Source organism: Lagenorhynchus albirostris, chromosome 16 (genome assembly GCF_949774975.1).
Source record: "Lagenorhynchus albirostris chromosome 16, mLagAlb1.1, whole genome shotgun sequence".
In the NCBI taxonomy this organism is placed as follows: Eukaryota; Metazoa; Chordata; class Mammalia; order Artiodactyla; family Delphinidae; genus Lagenorhynchus; species Lagenorhynchus albirostris.
In genome coordinates, this window is record NC_083110.1 from 79,317,552 (window position 1) to 79,341,426 (window position 23,875).

Genomic DNA, 23,875 nt, shown 5'->3' on the forward strand with positions numbered 1-23,875 from the left:
TCACCCATTTATCTCACTTAGCAAACACTAATTTAGTGCTTACCATGTGCCAGGGACCTTTCTGAGGTTTTTAACAATTATGAACTTCTTAGGTTCCTGCAACACGAGGAAGGAGACACTGTGCACATCCCCATTTTATACATGGGGCAACAGGAACATGGGAAGGTTCACTAGCCCGAGCTTACACGAGTAAGTGGCAGAGCTCTTCTTCTCTTGCCTTTGTGGTTCAAGACATGTAGGAGAGCCACACCACCCCTGAGAGGGGTTATGCTCTATGCTCTCCCACCCTCCCCAGCCCTGCCGGCCATGCCTGGGCCTGAGAGCCTCCAAGCCCAGGACCCTGGTGCTCATCAAATGAGGTGCCTTTGGCCTTGACCACAGCAGAGCATGAGCCTGACCAAGCCAAGAGTAACACAACCGCCGGGCTATGGTCCGAAGACTCCGCAGGCAGGAATCTGGGACCGTCAGCCCAGCAGGAGCTGCTACAGGTGAGCAGGCTTAGAAATCAGGACCACGCTGGAGGAGCCTTCGTTGCAAGTCAGAATCCTCGAGCTGCGTCTCATCCCTCTGGAGCTTGTGACTCCTTACAATCAGCGTCAAGTGGCCAGAAGAGTTTCAAAGTACATCACGGTGCACCTCTTTCAAAGTCTGATGCCACTTTTAATTCTTTCTGAGAAATAAACACTTGTGAAATCTCTAGGTTTTCTTACTAAGTGAAAAGCTTCCTCTTTGATCAATCATTTCATGTATATTTCAGGAGGACAGAAATCTGTCTGGCTCGCCAGACGTCCTTCATATCCCTTTCTCTGCTGTGATTCATGAGTTCTCTGCCGGCTGTGCTTGCACACGGGGGAGGAGGGAAGAAGGGCAGGGCGGTTGTGTAGGCAGTGGGACGTCCTCGGCCGGTGATGAGCCATTTGCACTGCAGTCTGAAACGGCATCTTCTCCACCGAGGTCCCACCCCGAGGCAGGGGCAGCCAAGGCATCTCCGCCACCACCCCGCAGCCAGGGGTTGACCAGGCTTATTGGGAATGAAGTTGGGGACAGAATTAAGGATGCATTTTCCACCCGTGGATGCCTTGTCCCCTGGAGCTGCTTCCCTGAGTCCACCTCCATCCTGGGACCCCGAAGGCAGGCTCTGCGGCCAGCCTCCCTTGAGCAGACAAAAGGTCAGGCAGATACCCTGTCATCCTCTGAAAAATGTGGTGATAAAATGCCGTCTGGAATGAGGCTTTCCCGTCTTACCTACTTGGAGAACTTTCAAGCTCCTCAGAATACTTTCAAAAGCAATACAGTATCATCCTGTTTTAAAAAAGATGGATTTAAAAGTAAAATCCCCAGGGCTTCCCTGGCGGCGCAGTGGTTGGGAATCCGCCTGCCCATGTGGGGGACATGGGTTGGAGCCCTGGTCCAGGAAGATCCCACATGCCACGGAGCAGCTAAGCCCGTCACCACAGCTACTGAGCCTGCGCTCTAGAGCCCGTGAACCACAACTGCTGAGTCCGCGTGCCACAACTACTGAAGCCTGGACGCCTAGAGCCCGTGCTCCGCGACAAGAGAAGCCACCGCAGTGAGAAGCCCATGCACCGCAACAGAGTAGCCCCCGCTCGCCACAACTAGAGAAAGCCCGCGCACGGCAACGAAGACCCAACGCGGCCAAAAAATAAACAAAATTTTAAAAAATAAAATAAAAATAAAAACCCATAGAAAGGACATAAACCATTTTGTCAATTTTTCTGGGTCAGCCTAAGCCATAGAAAGGGAAGACTTGGACACTCTCTGACTCCTGATCCACCGGCGGCTCCATGGGACACCCCCGGCCCGCTCAGCTTTGGCCTTCATTCAGACGGTCCTGGGCTGTAAGGTGCCACCGCTCCCCGGATGAAAGCACAGGAGCCTAGCCTCCTCCGTATACTTAGATAGTGAGGAGTGCAGACCCGGGGTCCCCAGAGAAGAGGCCACGGGCACCAGCCACGTTCAGCACTGGTCCCCAGCTCCTGGGGAGAGGGCTGGAGTGAGTCTGTGCTTCAGGCCGTGGTAACAACGGCAAGGGCAACGGAGGCTGCGGTTCAGAGCGTGGCCCGCTCTACGTGCGTCACCTACGTCATTTCAGCTCATCCTCGCCGGCCTGTCAAGGTGGCATGATTATTCCCTACATGCTCAGGAGGAAGCTGAGGCCCAGAGCAGTTCCGTGTTTTATGCCAGGTCACCTAGTCCATGCCAGAGCCAACATTCCCGCCTAACTCTAACCCCCCTGCCCGCCACTGCCCGCCCCGCTGCAGGGAGAGAGACGTCCCCTCTCTCCAAGTGTCCTAGCACTGGAGCTACCCCATCAGGGCTGGGAGAGACCAGCTGCTTCAGATGAAAAAACAAAAGCCCTGGATCCTCCATTTCTAGAGGCTCTGCTTGGTCAAGAAGGAATTGGGAGGTGACTGGCCCGGGAGGACCCAGGGCCACACCCAGTGGCTGCCCTGCTGATGTGGGACCCAGACTGGCTTCTGTCCCTCGTCTGCCAGAGCCGGCTCCTGCCGTCCCCTTCCTTTGTACTTCCCAATCCGTGCTGGTGCAGCCCGACCAAGACTCAAGGCTGCCACTCAGGGCAAATCACCAGCCCTCCGTGGTTGGGGGTTGGACGCTCACGGCTGCTTCCTGGGCCTTCCCACGAGCTGGATGAGGTCATCCTGTGGCCACTTGCACCTCTTGGTCCCTGGCCGGCTCCCTCCTGTGCACCCCCTCCCTCAGCGCTGGCTGCCATGAAGATCATTTCATCAGAGAAATGGAAACTGTCATGCTGGGCGCTCTTAGGAATGGGGGCTCATGGCACCCAGGTGTCAGATGGGTCGTGTTTCTTCTCCACCGTAAGCAGAGCTGCATTTCCTGGAAGGCTGCATCTCCACGTACCCAGAAGATGATGGACAACGGAGGCAGCATCTGCCGAGGCAGAAGAATCAGCCGAGCACGAGGTTGACGGCTGTCTTCTCTGCCCGTCACCTGGATCCAGAGAGGAGAAGTGGGAAGGCAGCCCCTCATGGGGCAGGAGGTGGTTTGAGCAGGTGGGTGCTCAGAAAGACAGTCCCCAGCTTCCGGAATGCTGATCCCCACCTCTGAGCCGTCCTCAGAAGCTGCTGCTGTGGAAGAACTGGCAGGGGAGAGCCTGGGTTTTGAAAGGCAGCGGCCGTGAACAGGTCTCACTCAGAGCATCAAGAGGGTCAGAGTCCCACAGAGATGCCAGAGAGAGGAGCGGTAGCCGAGCTGGGCACGGTGGTACCAGGGGTAGCAGATGGGGTGGTCGGGACGCACCTAGAGTAGCAGGCAGGACTCTTCCTTGGGAGGGTCAGGAATGGAAGGACCCAGAACAGGCTCCCAGGGCTCAGCCGCAAGGCTGGGTGGAAGGCTTTGGACTGCCGTCTGAACGTGTTGAAGAAAGGGAAACTACTGAATGGGAGGAAGTATCTGCAAATGATAGGACTGCCAAGGGGTTAATATCCAACATATATAAACAGCCTATGTGACTCCACATCATAAAAACAAACCACGCGGTTAGAAAAATGGCCAGAAGACCTCAGTAGACATTTTTTCAAAGAGGACATGCAGATGGCCAAGAGGCACATAAAAAGATGCTCAACATCGCTAATCACCAGGGAAATGCAAATCAAAACCACAGTGAGATATCACCTCACACCTGTCAGCACGGCTGTCATCACAACAAACACAAATGACAAATGTTGGTGAGGGTGCGGAGAAAAGGGAAGCCTTGTGCACTGTTTATGGGAATGTACATCGGTGCAGCCAGTGTGGAAAACAGTATGGAGGTTTCTCAAAAGACTAAAAGTAGAACTACCCAATGACCCAACAGTCCCACTCATGGATATATATCTGGCAAAACCAAAAACAGTAATTCAAAAAGATACATATACCCCAGTGTTCATAGCAGCATTATTTACACTTGCCAAGATGTGGACGCAATCTAAGAAGATATGAGATATATATATATATATATATATGAATACCACTCAGACATAAAAAAAGAATAAAGTGTTACCAATTTGCAGCAAAATGGATGGACTTGGAGGGCATTATGCTCAGTGAAATAAGTCAGAGAAAGATAAACACTGTATGATATCACGTGTATGTGAAATCTAAAAAATACAACAAACTAATGAATGTAACAGAAAAGAAGCAGACTTACAGATACAGAGAACAAACTAGTGGTTACCAGTGGGGAGAGGGAGAGGGGAGGGACACTATAGGGGTAGGGGATTAAGAAGTACAAACTGTTAGGTATAAAATAAGCTACAAAGATATATTGTACAACACAGGCAATATAGCCAGTATTTTATAATAACTATAAACGGAATATAACCTTTTTTTAACATCTTTATTGGAGTATAATTGCTTTACAATGGTGTGTCAGTTTCTGCTTTATAACAAAGTGAATCAGTTCTACATATGTTCCCATATCTCTTCCCTCTTGCGTCTCCCTCCCTCCCACCCTCCCTATCCCACCCCTCTAGGTGGTCACAAAGCACCGAGCTGATCTCCCTGTGCTATGTGGCTGCTTCCCACTAGCTAGGTATTTTACATTTGGTAGTGTATATATGTCCATGCCACTCTCTCACTTTGTCACAGAAATGGCTGAGAAGAGGATATTGTAGACTGAGTTTCTAGAAACATTTTTACAATTTGGGTTTGTCTGCAAGTCACCACTTCCTTTTAAGTTTTCCTTATAAAAGCCAATTAATGACAATGGCTGTCTCCCTGGAAATGGGCCATGGCACCATCATTGGTGCTAAACCCAAGACCGACCAGACCCTCTGTGCTGGCAGATTTCAGCTGCATATTGAGCCAGTGATCAGTAAACTATGGCCTGACACCTGTTCTTGTAAATAAAGTTTTATTGGAACACAGCTGTGCTCACTTATTTCTGTACTGTTTATGACTCTTTTCATGCTTGGGACAGAGACCTTATGGCCCACAAGCCTAAAATACTTATTATCTGACCCTTTGCAGAAAACAGTTACCAGCTTCTGCTTTACACTGTTCTTCAGCAATTTTGAACCTTTTACTATTTTTTAAAATTTTTATTTTATTGAAGTATAGTTGATTTACAACATTGTCTTAATTTCTGCTGTACAGCAAGATGATTCAGTCATATATATATATAAAAATACATTTTTTTAATATTCTTTTCCATTATAGTTTATCACAGGATATTGAATATAGTTCCCTGTGCTATACAGTAGGACCGTGTTGTTTATCCATTCCGTATATAACAGATTGCATCTGCTAATCACAGACTCACAGTCCATCCCTCCTTTTCCCCTTGGCAACCACAAGTCTGTTGAACCTTTTACTATTGAAGAGATAGTGTACAGATCAAATAGTATTTCATGGCAAAACAAATATTTAAGAAACAGACCATCTTTTCAATGGTGTTGTACAATCTGTAATCACCCGTGGTCCCGGGCAGGTCTTCTGTAGGTGATGGGCTGAATGAAACACCAGCTTTGGTGGAGTGGGGATGGGCTTTAGGGAGGTTGAAGCCACACAGAGAGGGAATGCCCTGCAGAAATTTGGTTTCCACATCCTCAGGTTAAAGAAAGGAGCTTCTGCTGCAGCTGCCATCCCAGATGTACCAACATCTGGCTCGGGGTGCAGATACACTAGCATTTTGTAGCTAATTAGGTGTTGACATGTGCTGTATTTCAGTGACACTTATTTTGTTAATGTACAATAGTATGACGTGACAAAGAGGCGATGGAAAACTCTGTCCAGAGGCCGTTCTTCTCTAGAATGCGTTGCTGGTCCGCTTTCTGGTGAGGAGGAGTTTTAGCAACGCCAGCCATGGAGCCATCTAATCCAGTCGCTGGCAGGGAGGAAATCCACCTGTAATTAAGCAGCAGGTGCATCTTATTTTAGTCTAGAGAAGTTCCGTCATTATGCATCCATATATTTTAGTGATCTTCTTGGTTTGTCACCACGCAGAGATACAAAGTTCATCTAAAGATCTTGTAAAATTCTTTCACATTCTAGATATTTTTCTACAAGATAAATTTTCTGATCAGTACATTGTACCGTGACTCTGGAACAAGTTGATTGCCTTGTGGTCGTGGTAGAGAAAACTGCTCTTTAACTTTTTAAAAAAACAAAGCTCCTCCTGGTATTTTTCACGATATCAAATCAGATTTCAAAAAGCCTCCAAATAATCATCGTTTCTGTCTTCAACTTTGAACAAGCACATGCATTGTTCATGAAAGTGTGGACAGTTTTGACCTAGATTCCGGGCTGCTAAGACCACCTGGTCCGAGGTGTCTGCCCGTGCCAGGCGGGGCGCCTTTTGCCACAGCATCAAACAAGTCTCTCGCTCTCTGTTTCTCTCCCCTCTGCCCAACCCAGCCCTCAAGTCTGGACGACAGAAGAGGCAGCCGTCCCCGGTCCATGGTCCGATCCTTCACAATGCCTTCCTCGTCCCGGCCTCTGTCTGTGGCCTCTGTCTCGTCCCTGTCATCAGACAGCACCCCTTCCAGGCCGGGCTCCGATGGGTGAGTCTGGCTCAGCAGCCGGGGAGGTTTGGGAGGGGATTCAAGGAGCCACCCGGGGCCCTGGGTTTGTTTCATCACCTGAGAGGATTTTTAAACATCAAAATTCTCCTTGAAATGGAGACCACCCAAGACTTTTACAATCATGGTGCCGCTAAGACTCGTAGAGTCTTGTGAATCTTTGAGGAAAAATTTCTCGCTTTGGGTACCACTTTGGATGAGGTTGCCATCAAATTGTAGAACCTCCAGGTGAGTGTTCAGTGCTTTTCAACAAGTCCCGGAAGCGGTGTGATGCGTTCCTTGCCAGCTGCGTGCTTGTACTTTGCATCTCTTGCTCACTTCCGAGGTGTCACGCTAGGGCAGGACTGTCACAGGCAGGCTTCCTTGGTTGCTGGCAGGGCCACCTTCTTTCTACAAGATCTCTTTGGAGACCCAGTTTTGCCCTTGAGCACCGGATGGCACAAGGCAACTAAGAAGGGATCAAGATGGGTGAACATTTCATTGAGCTCCCACTGTGTCTCCTGCAAAGAGAACCTCGTTATTGACATTTTTGTGTGTTTTGTGACTAGCATATATGAAAAGTTTGTTCTGATTATACAGAAAGAAAAAATGTCACATGCAATTTAAACAGTAGAGAAGAACTGCTAATTGGTTTGCTGTCGAGTTTGCACAGTTGTGTGTTTGTCCAAGCCCATTTGGTTTACAATCCATCATCCCATCCTATCAAACCCACAGGCTCCTGACCCCCGTGACACGCAGACACAGACTTCCAGAGCGCCCCAAGGGACAGCTCCAACCCAAGTGCCCTTTGTTGCCGACGACCAATGTACCCAATGAAGGATGGCAAACTGTTCCCACGTTTTTTTCCTAACAGTAATTTTTATCAGTGTCTGTTACTTCTAAGGCCAAGTCCATATGGAAAACCTCAATTTAGCGGTATTTAAATCAAGTGTGCTTGTCGCTGAGCGCAAGATCGCTAAAGAAACTTAATTCAGCTTCTCCGCGGGTAAATCCCCAGGCTAGTTATGAAAAGGTTTTTATATTTCCAGGAACGTAGGGGTGAGGGCAGAAAGTGATCTAGAGGTTTTAGATGGAGGAGTAGTGTCCTGCACATGTGAATACATGAGTGGGAATCGTTGTCTCCAGCCCTGGAGCCGTATTTGTTTAACCTTGAACTAGAAGGCATCTTTATTAGAGTCCAGATTTTTGTTCATTCTCGGGGTTGCCACCCTTCACCACCTAAGGGATGTGGAGAAAATGAGGCTTTGGTCTCAAGTGGCATCAGTTACGTGCAGAATAAAGTTCGTCCTGTCGGCAGTTGGTTCTCATAATGTGAAAATTTTAAAGCTCAGCCTTTCTCTTGGTTCCTTGTGTATGCGTCTGGATTTCACAGCACAGGTTCTCCCCGGAGCTGTAAGATGTCCACTAATCCTTTGTTTCCCTACGTGAATTATCCCAAGTTCTGCCAAACCTAGAATAAAATCCTGAAGATTTTTAAATTTTTGTTTATAGTAGAAGAGATACAATATTTAACACCTAATGGCTGTTGATTTAGTAGTTATTGTGTATCCAACTGCAAAAGTCCAGATGCCCAGAAATGCCGTAATAATCAAAGTCAACACTGGTGTATTTCATTAATCATTTTCAAGTTTTTATTATGCAAAAATTTCAGACATATACGAAGGAGACAAAATAGCATAATGAGGCACTGTACCAGCCATGAGCCAGCCTCAACAATGATCAACTCCTAGCCCACACTCTCCCTCTTCCATATTATTCCAAAGCAGATCTCAGGCATCATATCGTTTCATCCATAAACATTTCAGTGTGAATTTCTAAAAGGTAAGAATTTACCAAAAACACAATCATACTACCTTTAGCACGTGTAAAAAGTGAACAGTAATTCCATACTATCGTCAGATATTGGTTTTAATTTCCAATTGGGGCATAAATGGCTTTTTTTTTTTTCTTTTTAGTTTGTTTGAAACTGATCCAGATAAGAGCCCCACTTTGCAGCTGGGCTGCTGTATCTCTTTAGTTCTCTTTTGATCAATAGATTTCCCCTTCTACTTTTTTCTTTTCATTTCTTTTCCTTGTAATTTATCTGTTGAAAACTCCAGGTTGCTTCTGGTGTCGCCTGGGTTTTGCTGACTGCATCCCCTACAGTGTTACTGACTGTGTTTCTCTGTCTTTCATATATCCTGCAGATTAGTAGTCACATCTAGAGGCTTGTGCACGTTCAGGCATGAGTTGGGGACAGGATGACTTCAATTGGTTCTTCCATTCAGAAGGACGTTCGTGTCTCTCTCCCTTGCAGTGATGTTAGCAGCTATTGATAATCAATGCCTACATTCAATACCTGCTGACCATCCAGTTTTTTCTTTTTTTTTTTTTTACAAAACGTAGCAGATGTGATTCTTGCTCTCAGCAGTCGGCGTCTTCTATGGATTTGAAATGTGGTTTTGTGAATGACCCATCTAATAAGTGTTGACTTCCATGTTACCTCTCCCATGTTGGGGAGCCAAGGTGCTGGAATGGTCTTATTCAGAGCAGTGGTTTAGTTCTCAATGTCCCGTTCACAAAAAAGTTTGAAAGAAACCACAGCTAGGATGGCAATGTGACAGGCTTTCTAGATTTCCTTCTCTTACAATCAGTGTCCCCTTGAAGAAGACACTTCAGTCTCCAGGTGTCCCAGGAAGTCAGGCTTGGAAGGTCTCAGTGAGAACTGGGGGCTCCCACGGGCAGGCTCGGGACCTGGCCCCTTATCCTGACAGCCCGCGTTACGGGGGTGGGATTTGCCTTCCCACAGGGCTCAGGGGCTGCCTGACATTGGGCAGCTCAAGGGCAGGGAGCTTCCGTGAACCCTCTCAGCTGACCACTTTGCTTCTCTTAACCATATGAGAATGATGGGTAGACCAGTTTAAAAAACACATTTATCAGAAATCACAATATAGGCTATTTCTCCTATATGACTGTATGACTCTAGCTTCTTTTAAGAGATCGTATCTCTTCTTAAATACCATTTTCATTCCATTTCATTTTGTGAAGGGGGACATCCAGCCCATGGTGCTTAGAGGTTGTGGAGACTCACCAGAAGGTGGCAGAGCTGAGACCCAGAATCTCCGTCTCAAGCTCAGTTCTCAGCTAAAAATCTGAGGGCATCTCCACATCCTTGCAAGCTGGAATTGGCTTGTTTCTCACTGAGCCATCAAAGGGCTGTCAAATGGAAGCCACCTGTGTACGGATACGGACATTTCTTTGCGTTAGCATCTGCCTGTTTCTCCTCATTGCATTCGTGAATATTTCAGTATGACTCTGTCAAAGGTGAGGGCTTCCCTTTTGAAATAGACCCCAAATACTATCCTCCCGTCGTAAATCAACAATAATCCCTGAATATAGTCATCCCATGTCCAGTAAGACTTTACATTTCCCTCATCATCCTGTAAGTGTTCTATTTTTTTTCCAATTCGTTTTTATCGAGATTCAAAACTATAACCATCGCAGTCGGCAATATGTATCTTAAGTCTCCCTTGACCTTCCTTTTAAAATCCTTTCTTTCCTTGTAAAAGTGGGCATTTCTCAGGGAGCACCTGATTCATTCTGAGTGACTTTACGTGGAGCTGCAGGGCGAAAAGCAGTGGCTGTCCTAGTAAGACGTCATTGATTGAAAGAACCGTTTCCTTTAGGTTTGCTCTGGAACCCCTCCTGCCAAAGAAAATGCACTCCCGGTCCCAGGACAAGCTAGACAAGGACGACCCAGATAAAGAGAAGAAGGACAAGAAGAAGGAAAAAAGGAACAGCAAACATCAAGAGATATTTGACAAAGAATTTAAACCCACCGACATTCCCCTGCAGCAATCTGAGGCTGTGATCCTTTCAGAAACGGTAATTTCACAGGGAGCTCTCCCTCGCTCCGCGGTAGCTGCCGGGACCTGTCTATGCTGCACATTTAGCCAAGGGGGCTGTCAGTTGGATTTCACTGCATTGGCTGTGAAATAGTCATTTGAAAATCGGGGTCCTCTCGCAGCCCTCCCCTTGTATAACTGATGCTGTAGGGCATCCAGAGGCACAGAGGAGAGCTGCATCTCTCCGGAGGATGCTCGTCTTTGCCCCCGTGGTCCATCCTCCATCCCACAGGGGCCCCAGCCATCAGCAGGCCCCACATGGTTCTAGGCTCCGCAGCAAAGTTGGACTTGCTTCCATTAGACATCCGGACGTCTCTGGAGATGAACAGGTTGCTGTTGTTGTCAGAGAGCAGTACTCCGGGCCAGCTAACGCTGTTCCCTTGCCCCTTCCTGACCAGAAATCACTAAGCCACCGTTTCTGCCCGAATGTTATAATCTGCTCCGCTAGCGTCCCAGAGCCCCTCCCGCCGGGCTGCGGCAGCTGTGCACAGGCCCGTGCCGCCCTCCAGCCTCGCGTGCTCCATGCCTAAATCCCTTGGCCGTCTTTCAGAAGGATTTTCAGGGACTTAACGTGTCACCTGCTGGTGAGTTGCCATGAAAGATGGATCCCCGGGAATCTCGTTCATTCCAGAGTCTGGGGTTGTGTGATGGCAGTGAAACCCAAGCAGCATGTGCTCTCCTCCCAGGGCTGGGCCTGGGGGGGTGGGGGCTGCCTCTGCTCCCAGCAGCGCATAGCAGCGTTTGGAGTCTGGGGGCAAAAATTAGGCACGGTCAGCTTCTGGGGTGAGCTGTATTCAGGACGTGCTATTTGTAGACCGGAGACAAAATAAAGAAGAGGCTCTCCGAGGCCATCAGCGTCAAAGGTCAAGTCAGGCTTAGAGCTGCCTCCCTCTCAAAATGGATGGACGTTTGCCTGTACGGTGGCCAAGAATGTGCCTGCCCTGGGCGGGGGGTCCACGACCTGTCCCTGCTGTTACGGAAGGGTTGCTTAGCAAAGGGCTCAGGTGGGACCACCGTTTAATAAGACATACTTCACTGCTTGTTTATATCTTGAATACCAGAGGCTATGTTCCATCCAGACCGCACGCCGTGGAGACCAGCAGCCACGTGCCGCTTGGGTGTTTAGAGGTGGAAGGGAGACCCCAGAGCTGCAACGCGGTCCTCAGGAAGGCAGACGCCCTCGCGAGGCCTTTGCACACAGCTCGGACTGCAGCTGGGCTTCGGTGCTTCACTGCAGAGTGCAGGGGCCCAGGGTGCAGGGCCCGGGGCGGGACTGGCCACAGGCTTAGCACTAAATGCCCAGATGCAGCCTCGCGCAGTGGGATCCAGAGGTTTCTGACGAGCCCGCCCCCGCCCCCTGTGCTCTGTCCGCTCTTCTGGAAAGTTGGGAGACCAGCGACCCCGCTGGGACTGGCTGGCACCCCCCTCTCTCTAGAGTCCAGACACCATCACTGGGTGGGGGAACGAACAGCAACATTTTTTGAATATTTACTAAGTGCAGAGCCTGTGCAAGTCTTCCGTACATTTTCATTTAAGCTCCACTTTAAGATGTTAAAACTGAGGGCCTCAGAGAATTTGAGCCACATGGCAGAGTTGAACAGAATTAAGTTGCGTGCAGAGAAGGGAAAGGACGTGCCAGGCTCAGCCATCATCACGGTATAAGCCTGTCCCTCCCCACGTGGCCCTGCTTTCCTGCGAGGATGCTAGTGAAGATGGGCTGAGTTCCGGCACAAAGTGCACCCCGCCCCCCGTGGCTGGCCTGGGGTACCCTCAGCCAATGCACAAGAATCCACCAAGGTCAGAGCACAGAACCTTGACCCCGCTGGCGGCCTCTGAGGAGTCTCAGAATAACCACGGCTGTAGCTGCAGGGGCCTCCTGACTTCTCGCTGGAGGCAGATTGGCTATTCTTGTCCAGCCCCGGTAGCAGTCTGTCCTCCGGGTTACAGCTGCTGGCAAGGTCTGTGAGTCCAGTTAGGCACCTGGAGTTTCCTATTCAAGCCTCCGTGTGCCTGTAACCGGCCAGGTGCTGCGGGACAGAGCAGGTGGGCTGGTGGGGTCCGTGAGAGGCAGGGTTACTGAGTGGCGGCAGTAGCCCCATTCCCTGGGGCGGCGCTGGGCTTGCACTGCTCTGTGCGTCCACCTGGCCTCCTCATGCTTCTGCAGAGGTTTTCTCTGTTCCCTCCACGGGGCTGGATTCGGCTTCCTGCCTGAATTTGCATCATCGACAATTTCATGACCTCTAGCTAAGCCTCTCAGAGTCTGCCTGGAGCAGGAGGGGCAGCCTCCACGTGCAGTTTGCATCTCACCAGTAAAATGTCCTCTGCTCCCCAAATTGTCAAAATGTGCACTTATGGGATGGGGTGGGAAGGATGGGAGGGGCACCTACGCAATCCCTGAATCCCCGTCTCCAGTCCCTATACACATGCACCCGAGGAGGAGCCCGAGCTCAGCAGGCTGTCCCAGACCTCCCGCAGCAGTTGAGCTGCAGGGAACTCATCGGTTTCTGCAGATGAGGGATGACACCTGGTCTCCGGTATCTCCTTCGTTGGCATAGTATAGTTCTGGAGGTTGGCTTGTTGGCCAGTGTCCCCTCAGTTCCCCCTTTACCAAAGGGCTTAAGCCTTCCTCCCCTCCTTCCAGCCTCAGTAGCCTCCGGGGAGGCCCTGCCTTTGCAGACCGCTGAGAGGCACATGCTGCCGCCCACCGGCTCTGCAGCTGACCCTCACCAGCAGGCCCAGGAATGAAGCCCCCGGAACCAGGCCCAGAGCCCTGCCCTCCCGCCCTGCCTGTCCCGGAGCAGAAATCTTGATTCCTCCTTCTCAGCTGGGTTAATAACTTTGCTAATGGCTCCTACCGTGGGAGTATTTTGAACCGCTTGTGTTCCCCCAGGCCTAATGATCTGAGAGCAGGTTGTAAGAAATAGATAAATAAAACACCCCGATGTTACAGTTGCAGGAAAAGGCTTAGGTGGGAAAAGTCAAGTGCATCCGAAAGTCAGAGATGGGGAGGATAAATGCAATGAAAAGTGGAAAGAGTTCCTACTCAGTAATAGCGTAGCATGAGAGAAGAACCAGGAGATGGATAAAAAAAATCCTTTGGCAAGTTTCTAGGTTTTCACGTACCTGCCAAGAAAGACCAAGAAATTAGGTGCCTGAGGCGTTCCGGTCACTGAGCTCGTCGTTGAGTCCACTTGTGACCCTTCGGAGCTCTCCTTGTGTGCTCTCACCCCCACTGAATGGCCCACATTACACTTACGTCCAGGAAACCTGTGATGTGACATCAGCCCCAGAGTGGGTAAGGAGATTATTGTGAAGCCTGTATCAGTTTGCCAGGGCTGCCGTAACAAAGTACCACAGGCTGGGCAGCTGAAACGACAGAGATTGATCGTCTCACGGTCTGGAGGCTGGACGTCCAAGATCAAGGTGTCAGCCAGGCTGGTTCCCTCTGAGGCTGTGAGGGGCATCTGTTCCTGGCCTCTTCCCCAGCGTCTGGCGGTCGACCAGCAGTCTTTGGCCTCACTTGGCTTGTGCAAGCATCACCCTGATCTCTGCCTTCATGTTCACGTGGCGCTGTCCCTGTGTGCATGGCTCAGGGTCCAAATTTCCCCCTTTTATAAGGACGCCGGTCATATTGGATTAGGAGCCACTGTAACGACCTCATCTTAACTTGACCATCTGCAGAGACCCTATTTCCAGATAAGGTCATATTCGCAGGTGCTGAGGGATTAGGGCTTCAACATAGGGATTTTTGCAGTGAGACAACTCAGCCCATGACGGCTCCTAACTATGCTCTTTCCGTCCCTCTGATGTAGATAAGTCCCCTGCGGCCCCAGAGACCGAAGAGCCAGGTGATCAACGTCATGGGCAGTGAAAGGCGCTTCTCGGTGTCACCGTCCTCCCCGTCCTCCCAGCACACGCCTCCTCCGGTCACACCGAGGGCCAAGCTCAGCTTCAGCCTGCAGTCCAGTAAGTGGGACACTGTCCACGTTTGAATTCCTGACGCTGCTCTGTGACCTCCCCCTTGATCGAAGTCTCTAAAGTTAGACCCACCCTCTCTGTCCAGCAGATGGTGAGAGTTTTGACAAGCACCTGACTTCCTGGGAATGTCCCCTGGGACCAAAGCAAATCAGGCCAAAGCCCAGTCCTGGGCTCCTGCGCTCCCTGGGAGGAAAGCATGGGGCCCGTTCAGATGTCCAGACCTCCTGTGTGCTGGGGGTAACTCGAGACGCATGTGGAATGTCCTCCATTTCGTGTCACCAGATAGTGCAGCCCATGGGGGCGGGGTGGGGGAGTTGTGAGCCTTTTTGCGTCCAGGAGGAATGGGAAGGAAAGAAGCCCTGCCAGGCTGTGCTGAGGGGCTAAGGGTAGAACTTACTTTCCAGTTTTGCCCGATTTCTAGGGCCGCTCGATATATCACCACAGACTTGGTGGCCTGAAGGATCAGAAAGTTACTTTCTCACAGTCTGGAGGCCCGAAGTCTGAAACCGAGGTATCAACAGCCTTGCCGCCGTGTAGAGTCTCAGGGAGAATCTGCCCGTGCCTCTTCCGGCTTCTGGTGGATTCCGGCAGTCCTTGGCGTTCCTTGGCTTGTCAACGCATCACTCCAATCCCTCCCCTCTTCCCAGGCCTTGTTCTCCGTGTTTCTGTGCTCTGCCCTCTTCGTACAGGAGACTGGAGATTGGGTTTAGGGCCCATCGTAAATCCAGGATGATCTCCTCTCGAGATTCTTAACTAATACATCTGTAAAGACACTATTTCCAAAGAAGGTCATATTCTGAGGTTCCGGGTGGGTGTGAATTGTGGACAGATGCTGTGGAACCCACTGCAAGTGGTACCTGGCTTTTCACCACTCAAATCAGGCCGGCCAGAGAGGCAGCATCCTGGCAGGAAGAAAGTGGCAGGGAGTGAGGGCAGCAGCAGAACGAGGGCGGCCGGAGAAAGAGGATGGGGGGGACTTCCCTGGTGGTCCAGTGGTTAAGATTTCACCTTCCAGTTCAGGGGGTGCGGGTTCCATCCCTGGTTGGGGAGCTAAGATCCCACATGCCTCGTGACCAAAAAACCAAAACGCATTTAAAAAAGAAGCAAGGGCTTCCCTGGTGGCGCAGTGGTTGAGAGTCTGCCTGCCGATGCAGGGGACACGGGTTCGTGCCCCGGTCCGGGAAGATCCCACATGCCGCGGAGCGGCTGGGCCCGTGAGCCATGGCCGCTGGGCCTGTGCGTCCGGAGCCTGTGCTCCGCAACGGGAGAGGCCACAGCAGTGAGAGGCCCGTGTACCGCAAAAAAGAAAAAAAAGGAGAAGCAATATTGAAACAAATTCAATAAAGACTTTAAAAATGGTCCACATCAAAAAAATCTTTAAAAAAAAAAGCGGGGGGACGGGGAGTACCAGCCTGAGGAGTGGCTTGTGCAGGGCAGCGAACAGTTGCCCTCAACATCTGGTGTCTTCTTGCTGAAAGGGGAGTAGCAGAATCTGGAGGTGGTCCATCTGGTCAGGAGTCAGGGCTGCCACAGTAATGAGCCTGAGAGAGCCACGAGTTTCTGGGCTCTGCAAGGGAGATGGTCTCCTGGTATGTCCTAGTTTCACATCCTTGCACTATAACCAGTGATCTTCTTCAAAAATATTTTAATTTTTTTTTATAAATAGCTAAAAACAGGCACCATTGCAGCTGCTGTGGAGAACGCTTTAGGGGTTCCTTGAAATTAAACATAGAATCACCATAACCCCCAGCAAGCCCACTCCTAGACGTTTACCCCAGAGAATTGGACACAAGGACTCAAGCAAATTCTTGCACGTGAATGTTCATAGCTGCGTCATTCACAACAGCCAACGGGTGGAAACAGCCCAAGGGTCCATCAGTTGATGAACAGTTAAACTGAAATGTACATCTGGAGAAATCCCCATGCAGTAGAATATGATTCAGCCGTTACAAAGCAAGTTCTGGTACGTGCTGCAACATGGATGAACTGGAGAACGCTAAGTGACATAAGCCAGGACAGAAATACGATTCCAGTTACATGAAATAGCTGAAATAATCAAGTTCATGCAGACAGAAAGTCGATTCGAGGTTATCAGGGGTCGGGGGGAGAGCGGAGGGGGAATTGTCACTTTCAGGGTAGAGCCTTTGTGTTTGGGGTGATACAATTGATAGTGCTGACGGTTGTGCAACAGTGTGAATGTGGTCGATGCCACTGATTTGCACACTTAAAAATGGTTAAAATGGTAACTTTTAAATAAATACCGTAAGAAAAACAACCAGTCACGAGGGCAGTCATTCAATCAGAGACCACCTTCTTGCCCCTGGATTCAACTGCGAGACTTCCTCATAAGTTGACACAACTCTTCCTAGGAAGCACTTTCCTAGGGAAGGGTTTTTGGTCAGATGCATCATCGGGGAAAACTTTAAAAGAGACCCAACAGCAAAAATGTCAGTTTTTCTCTCTTTAACATAAATGACACATTATTTCTAAGAGTCTCAACAAAGGCTGAGAAAGTATATTGCCTTAATGATCACTCCTCTGTCTGAAAGCAGCTCCTTTTTGCTTTGCTTTAAAAACGGTACTTCCCCTCCGCTTACTTAAAGCACCCGCCGCAGAGGCTGCTCCTGCTAATAACTGCGTTTCGTACAATTGGCTTTTCCTGGTGTGAGGGTTTTGAAAGGCAGGTGGCTGCTTGGGAGCTGTGTTATTAGACTTGGCTTTAGTGAAGCTCCCCGGCTCATAACTGCAGGACGCCTGGTGCAGCGTCCCGGCTGGGCTCTGAAAACTGCAGGCGTAGACAGTCCTTGTGACCCCAAGCTGTGTAGATGCCACCAGGGCAGAGGGGCCTAGGAGGGATCAGAATGGTCCCAGGTTGGGAATTCCCTGGCGGTCCAGTGGTTGGGACTCTGTGCTTTCACTGCTGAGGGTCCGGGTTCGGTCCCTGGTCGGGGAACTAGGATACTGCAGGCCTCAAGGTGCAGCATGCAGAAATAAATCAATAAATAGATAGATAAATAGTAAGTACATAAATAAACAGTAAATAAAATAAATAAGGGTCCCAGGTCGACACGGCTGTTTTTCCAGTGGTCTGATCTGTCCTTTAAGCTCAGGTTTTAGGCATCTCGTGATAGTTGGTATTCTCTTTCTAGAGCATGCCCTTCGGAGGCAATGCCACCCCTGGCCTCCTCTGCCCATCTCTGCTATCTTCTGTGCCCTGTTGACAAGCATTTCTGGGAGGAGAAGGGGTTCCCGCTTCCCTGCCACTCCTGAGAGAGCACAGAGCAGCTGTGTGTGCGTCCACGCCTGCTGGGGATGTGGGTTTGACTCTGATCCACCCTGTTTCCCAGGTTTGGAGCTGAATGGCATGACTGGACTGGACGCGGCTGAGGTTCCGCCCCCTCTGCCTCTTAAAGGCACCAGCGCAGACTATGGGGCCTTGACCGAGAACCTGGACCTGACAGGCCTGCCGAGCCCCCCGCCCCCTCCTCCTCAGCAGAGGGTAAGTCAGGACTCGGGGAGTGGGTGGCTCACATCCTTCTCCGCACCAGGTACAAACCCCTCCTTCCTCGTGTTAGCGTGTTGACTCTGGGCAAGCCGAGATGTGATTCCGAGCAGAGGTCACAGTGGTTGGAACGCCGGCGCGTGTGGTCTGTCATTCTGTGTCCTCGCTGCAGGGACGCACTTTCCCATGGGGCCCTCAGGACAAGGCAAAGGGGGAAGAACTCCAGCCAGTGGATCGAAGGGCCACTCTCGTGACCTTGGAGGTCACTGCACTTCTTAGGAAAGTGTGGTGTTGAGAAGTAGCTTTTGTATGAAGAGGTTTGTCTGACTTTTTAAGAAGCTGGCCAATGCCACACATGGTCGGGGGCCGGTGCTCCTGGACACCAGCCTCGCCCTTGAGAAGCCCAGGTCCCGGCAGTTCCTCCAGGCAGCCGCCCTCGCACCGGCCACTCCCGGGTGGGGACAGGCACTTGCTGCACAGAGAATCTGCAAAGGAGAAGCAAGGTTGGGCAAACTCTGTTCCCCGAGGCCACACATCCCTAGCCACACCTCTAGCCCTGAAACCTACCCCACCCCGTTTAGATTCGGGGTGCTGGCTGCCGCAAGCATGGTCTGCCAACTCGAACCCTCGTCAACACTGGTGCCCAGGCTAGTCCCCCCTCGGAGACCGTCATTAATCGTGTCTGATGTGCTCACTGCTCTGGCCTCTGGGCCTGCCTACTTATGCAAACGTCAGCTAAAAGCCTGGAAAAAACACCTAAACCCATGCCTCTGTTACCGGCTCAGGGCTCTAGAAACATTCTTTTGAGATCCCCCCGCATTCTCTCCTGCTTCTTAAGGCTACTGTCACACAGGCCTCTCCTTTGTTCACTGGCCCGGCTGCGTGCAGAGGTCCGCGTGCCCACGTGAAATGACCCAGCAGTGCCGGGTGATCGCATCCAGGTTCATCCTCCCCCAGCCACGCTATTCACAGCCTAATGAAATTAAAGCCATGCAGGCTGAGGAGTAGAATATCCCCGATCACACGTGCAGCTGGTCAGCCTCTATAACGTAATTATACGGCAACAGAACTCCTGTAGAAGAACATGGAAGACATGAGGTAGTCATGTGGCCACGATTCTTTTCATAACAGCAAGCTGTGTTTTTTCCCTTCTAAAACAATATAAATCCTGCATTCTTTCTTCTTTCTTTCTTTCTTTTTTTTTAATGGAGACTTTTTCACTGAGCTTTCTGCAAGTTTATTATCTTCTTGTGAGAGGAGCGGAAGAAAGAGGGGATTTATTGACAGTATATTTATTCGATTATTCCTCTTGGGCAAGAAAACCAGACAAGCGGTGGGGCTTCCTCTTTGGTGCTGAAGGGGTGGTTCGTGCTTCCAAGGCTGCAGTGCCTTTCGGGTCAGCCCTCTGTCCCTCGAGATTCCATGATGGGGGACCGGCCGGAGAAGGGAGCCGGTGCCCCATGATGGCTTTTTAGGAAGCTGGAACAGTTTGTAGCAACTAAGGAAATGTAAGTCTGACCCTTCCCGCGATTTTCACGACAGGTTAGAATAAAAAGAGACGCAGGGAGTTGAGAGAGATCGTTGATTGGTTGGGGTGTTGTTTTCCTAACAGCATAGTTAACCGATTCCATCTTGATTTTCATATCTTTATTTTATCGGAAAAGCAAGAATGTCCCCCAGGTCTCCCTACACTGAAAATTCTGAACTTGGAAGTGTGAAGCAAGTCCATTTTTGTTACAAATCAATTCGGGGCAACATTTGATGGTCTCGGTTTCTGGGACACATCCTCTGAGTTACTGCTGCCACTGCTGTTGGAGGAAGGACAGACATGCACAAGCTTCAGCTCCATTTATAAAGGGGTGTGAGTTCCATGAGATTAATTACCCAAGTCGCCTTGCTGCCGGTGTCTTGTTTGACGTACCTGCAGTGTGAGTACCCCTTCAGGAGGCATGCCTGTGGGTTAGGGTGTCACCTCTGGAAGCAGCTGGGTTTCCAGGGGTGCCTCCCTTGCAGGCCCCAAGAGCTGTTGTGGGATCATGATCGGTTCGCCCTCCATGGGGGCTGATACATGTCCTCCTGTCACTCTCATTGACCAGCCTCGGGCTTGTAGTCAACTCTCTTTCTAGTTGTTGCCACTTGAAGCTGTCATTTCTTTCAAAATGCCTGTTACGACCGGTAGTCCGAGCTCTCAAGCCGCTCAGTGGTGATGAGCCCACCATGCACGTCTTTGGCACAGAGGGCAGTTGCGACTGTGGCCTGGCCCCGCGCCGCTCACACCGGCCCGCGCTGTTTACTTCCATGTGTCAACAAGCAAACGCCTCATCAGAGCCAGAAATCGGTATTTCTTTTGACTGTTCTTACCAACTTAAAAAGATTTACAAGTCTGTTCTTTTACTTGCCTGGTTACAGTGTCTAAATATCATTACATCAGTTCTGTGTTTCCACATTGATTCTCTTCTCTCTCTTAAGCCCTAGAGCACTTTAGTATTTGTGTGTCTCAGAATCAGGAGGAAATTTGGGCAATGAGTTAAGACACGGCTTCGTCACTGTTCTGTCCTTGAAACTTCTTTTCTCACATTGAGCTGAATGTGAACCTCCCCGAGAGGCTGTTAACAGTGCACTCCCAGCCTTAGTTAGAGGCCAGTGCTCTGTGATCTTTTTCTGGTTTGTTCTACCTGTGGCATGTGCCCACTTATCCTGGTCTGTTTATTTGTTCCTCTGCTCATTCATTCACTCATTCGTTCATTTGTTCACTCATTTCTTTATTCATGTGGTCAACACACGTTGACCTCTTGTGCGTGTCACGTGCCCACCAAGAGCAAGGCCACCAACTGCCCTCCATCATTCACACCCTGACAGGTACATTCCGTTTCTCTTATTGCCGTTACGGTTATAAATCCATTTTTTTTGCGGTACGCGGGCCTCTCACTGTTGTGGCCTCTCCTGTTGCGGAGCACAGACTCTGGACGCGCAGGCTCAGCGGCCATGGCTCACGGGCCCAGCCGTTCCGCGGCATGTGGGATCTTCCCAGACCGGGGCACGAACCCGCGTCCCCTGCATCGGCAGGCGGACTCCCAACCACTGCGCCACCAGGGAAGCCCGTAAATCCATTCTTGAGAACCTAAGGCCAACTGTGGCCCATAACCCACGTCCAGCCCGCCGCCTGTCTTTGTAAATAAACTTTTATTAGAGCACAGCTGCACCTGTTTCTTGATAAACTGTGCTCCCCTCATGAAGAATTTAAACACCCCCCTAGCCTTGTTCATCCTCCTCTGTTTACAGTTTGGGAGGCGACTGTGGATGAGAAACTACCTTGTCAACGGGTCACCTGGATGGTGGCCGCAGATGCCACCATGGCCCACCTGCTGACCCTCTCTCATGTGGCCTTGCCGTTTCTGAGAGCAAAGCAGGCCTCGCAGCCACCCACCCATGGAGAGCATCTCCAAGGACTTTGTCCCTGAACCATTTCGGGGCATCTTCAGGGGTCATGAGGAGGGGCCTCTGGGTGGTCCTCACCCCGGGAGGCTCAACTGTGACATGGCCACAGGCTGCCTGGCTGGCCCTGGGTCCTGCTTTGCCCACATTCACTTGTCCTTAACCATTTCAGCTGCCTACTTCTGAACCCGGTCCATTTCCAGGGGCCCTTAGGTCAACAGCACGTGAATTTAAAACCACCACCCAGAGAGCAGCGGTTACGCGTCTCAGGGGCTGGTCAGACGTGTGACGTACTACGTGTGAAATAGTGGCCAGGGCCACAGCCACGCGGTCCTGAGCGTGGCCGACCTGCCTGTCCCGAGTCACGAGGAGAGGGCAGTTCCCGCCCAGGGCTGCAGGTCGACTTTCCCTCACCGCGCCCCCCCCTGCCGGCTCAGACCCCCCTGGAGTCTCCCCCGTTTTCTGTCTTCCAGCATCTCCCCCCTCCGCTGCCCAGCAAGACCCCGCCGCCGCCGCCTCCCAAGACGACGCGCAAACAGACCTCAGTGGACTCCGGGATCGTGCAGTGAACGCGCAGCGCCCGCCAGAGAGCCAGCTGATATCCTTCCTCTCCCTCCGCATCTTCTCCCACGTCTGGCATTTACCTCATTGGGCCTGTGATGTCTGATGTTTAGTGCAATTGCTTTTCCTTAACAGGAGTTCGTCTCCAGCCACTGAGTGAGAGGGCTTTAGCACTGGGGAGCGAGGTGGATACGGGCCTGGGACGTGCTTTTATGTTTATCAAAGTCGGAGGCTTCTGAGTGTGTCCGTCTTGAGAGAGCCTAAGTCTTGCCCAGAAGTCCTTTCTTTTTGTGCCATATGACACATTAGCAGAGAGGCCGGTTGACCTGAGTGGAGCGCAGTAAGAGAGCTTAGGCCTTCACTGCAGAACTGTGTAATAACAGCTTAGGAACCCTCATCTCTCGAGGCCAAACCCTGGCTGACTCTTGCAGGATGTTTTCTCAGACCCTCCTGGCTGCACCTGGTGGTGTGACTTTTTGTTGGTTGAGTGTCCCTTCAACTTACATCAGGCAACTAAGGTCAGCCCTTTCAGGGAAGTCCCTGATTTCCTTTGGTATAATTTAAAATAGGATATTTCTCCGCTACTGAACAGTTACTAATTTATGGAGTGGAGACACCATTTAAAATACTGGGATCAAGTGGAAAAATCAATGAGTATAGGCAGATCAATTTTCTCTCTTTTTCGAAAAACAATACGTAGACCACAGGAGATGGTTTTAACTGGGTGAATTCTTCTTGTGCTCATTCTGTACAGAAGTTTGTATATATGAGGGTCTTTAGAACTTGTTTTAATTTTTGTGGTCCTTCTGTTTATTGTAATACGTGTCCGCAAATGGTTCCCAATATGTGTTCTTAACGTTTAACTGAGGGAAGTGTAAAAAAAAACCAAATTAAGTTTTCTTGGTTTTTTTCCCCAAAGCTCAAGTCCTAAAAATCATTGTGGAGGATGATTTAAAAAAAAAAAAACTAACTTAGTATAACCTAATATTTTTATTCTACCATCTATATTTTTTTATTCACTATAATCATGATATTCTTCTAGTAGGCTCGAAAGTTAATCCATGACAACGAAAAATAAAATGTCATTTAAAACGACTCGCAGTGTCTGACATACTATGTTTTTATCCCTTGATGTAAAATCTAAAAGCCGCTGTTTTCCATTTTGCTTTCTTAAAGAGCTTTGTGGTGCCTGTTTATCTGTATGTACATCCTCCTCAAACGCCGGTCTTAATCATCTGTGTTTAATTGTCTCTGACTTGGAGGCCAGATAGACAGCACCCACACGCCTCTGCGTGCGTCTCTGTGTGTCCTTACAGACAGAGCAGACCTGAGCCCAGCGAAGGCTGGAGCTCTCTCCCCTCAGCCCAACCCCGGGGCCCTCTGGCTGCACTTTACTTACATCCCCTTTTAGCCTTTTCAGCTGCTAATTTGAGAGAGGGCTTTGCTTACTGGGGTGTGTCACTGCACTTGAGGGGCATCAGACTTCCCAGCTTTCTCTGAATCTTAGGTGGCAAGAAACAAAGAAGGCGCTGGGGTCCTGCTTTCCATCCAAATGTGTCCCTGGTTAAACACGAGGGTGCGACTCTGCCCCTTTTAACCAGGCCTCGAAGGAGGCTGCTGCGGAATCCCCAGGAGGCTTGGGGGATCCTTCGCTGGCTCCCTGGCTGGTCCCCAGTTTATTCGAACTTGTAAATATCCAGTTCCCCCCACCCCGCAGGGAATTTTAGACACACGTGAATATGGAATGTTTTTCTTCTTGAATTTTTACTCTTTGACCAACATGAATATTCATGCTCCATTGAGTATGTTAGAAACCAGATATTATCCACCATCCTAAAATAATTGCAGGGGCACACCCACCTGGGAGGGGCCAGCCTTTGGCCGCGGGTGATATTTGGAGAGTCAGTATTTCACTTCTCGCTGAAGCTCTAGCCGAAATTTATAAAAATAGTTCC

At 50.2% G+C, this 23,875-nt stretch overlaps 1 protein-coding gene across 4 annotated transcripts in view; it reads left to right on the plus strand.

Annotated features, from left to right (window-relative positions):
• Positions 1 to 23,015, plus strand: part of DOCK1 (dedicator of cytokinesis 1) — a 529,068-nt gene extending 506,053 nt beyond the window's left edge. For all 4 annotated transcript variants that reach the window (XM_060127083.1, XM_060127084.1, XM_060127085.1 and 1 more), the window contains 5 exons: positions 6,397 to 6,542; positions 10,226 to 10,424; positions 14,257 to 14,410; positions 17,770 to 17,921; positions 21,833 to 23,015. In XM_060127083.1, the coding sequence (XP_059983066.1) occupies positions 6,397 to 6,542; positions 10,226 to 10,424; positions 14,257 to 14,410; positions 17,770 to 17,921; positions 21,833 to 21,928 (747 nt within the window). In that variant the 3' untranslated portion in view covers positions 21,929 to 23,015. The remainder of the gene's footprint in view (positions 1 to 6,396; positions 6,543 to 10,225; positions 10,425 to 14,256; positions 14,411 to 17,769; positions 17,922 to 21,832) is intronic.
• The last annotated feature ends 860 nt before the right edge of the window (positions 23,016 to 23,875 follow it).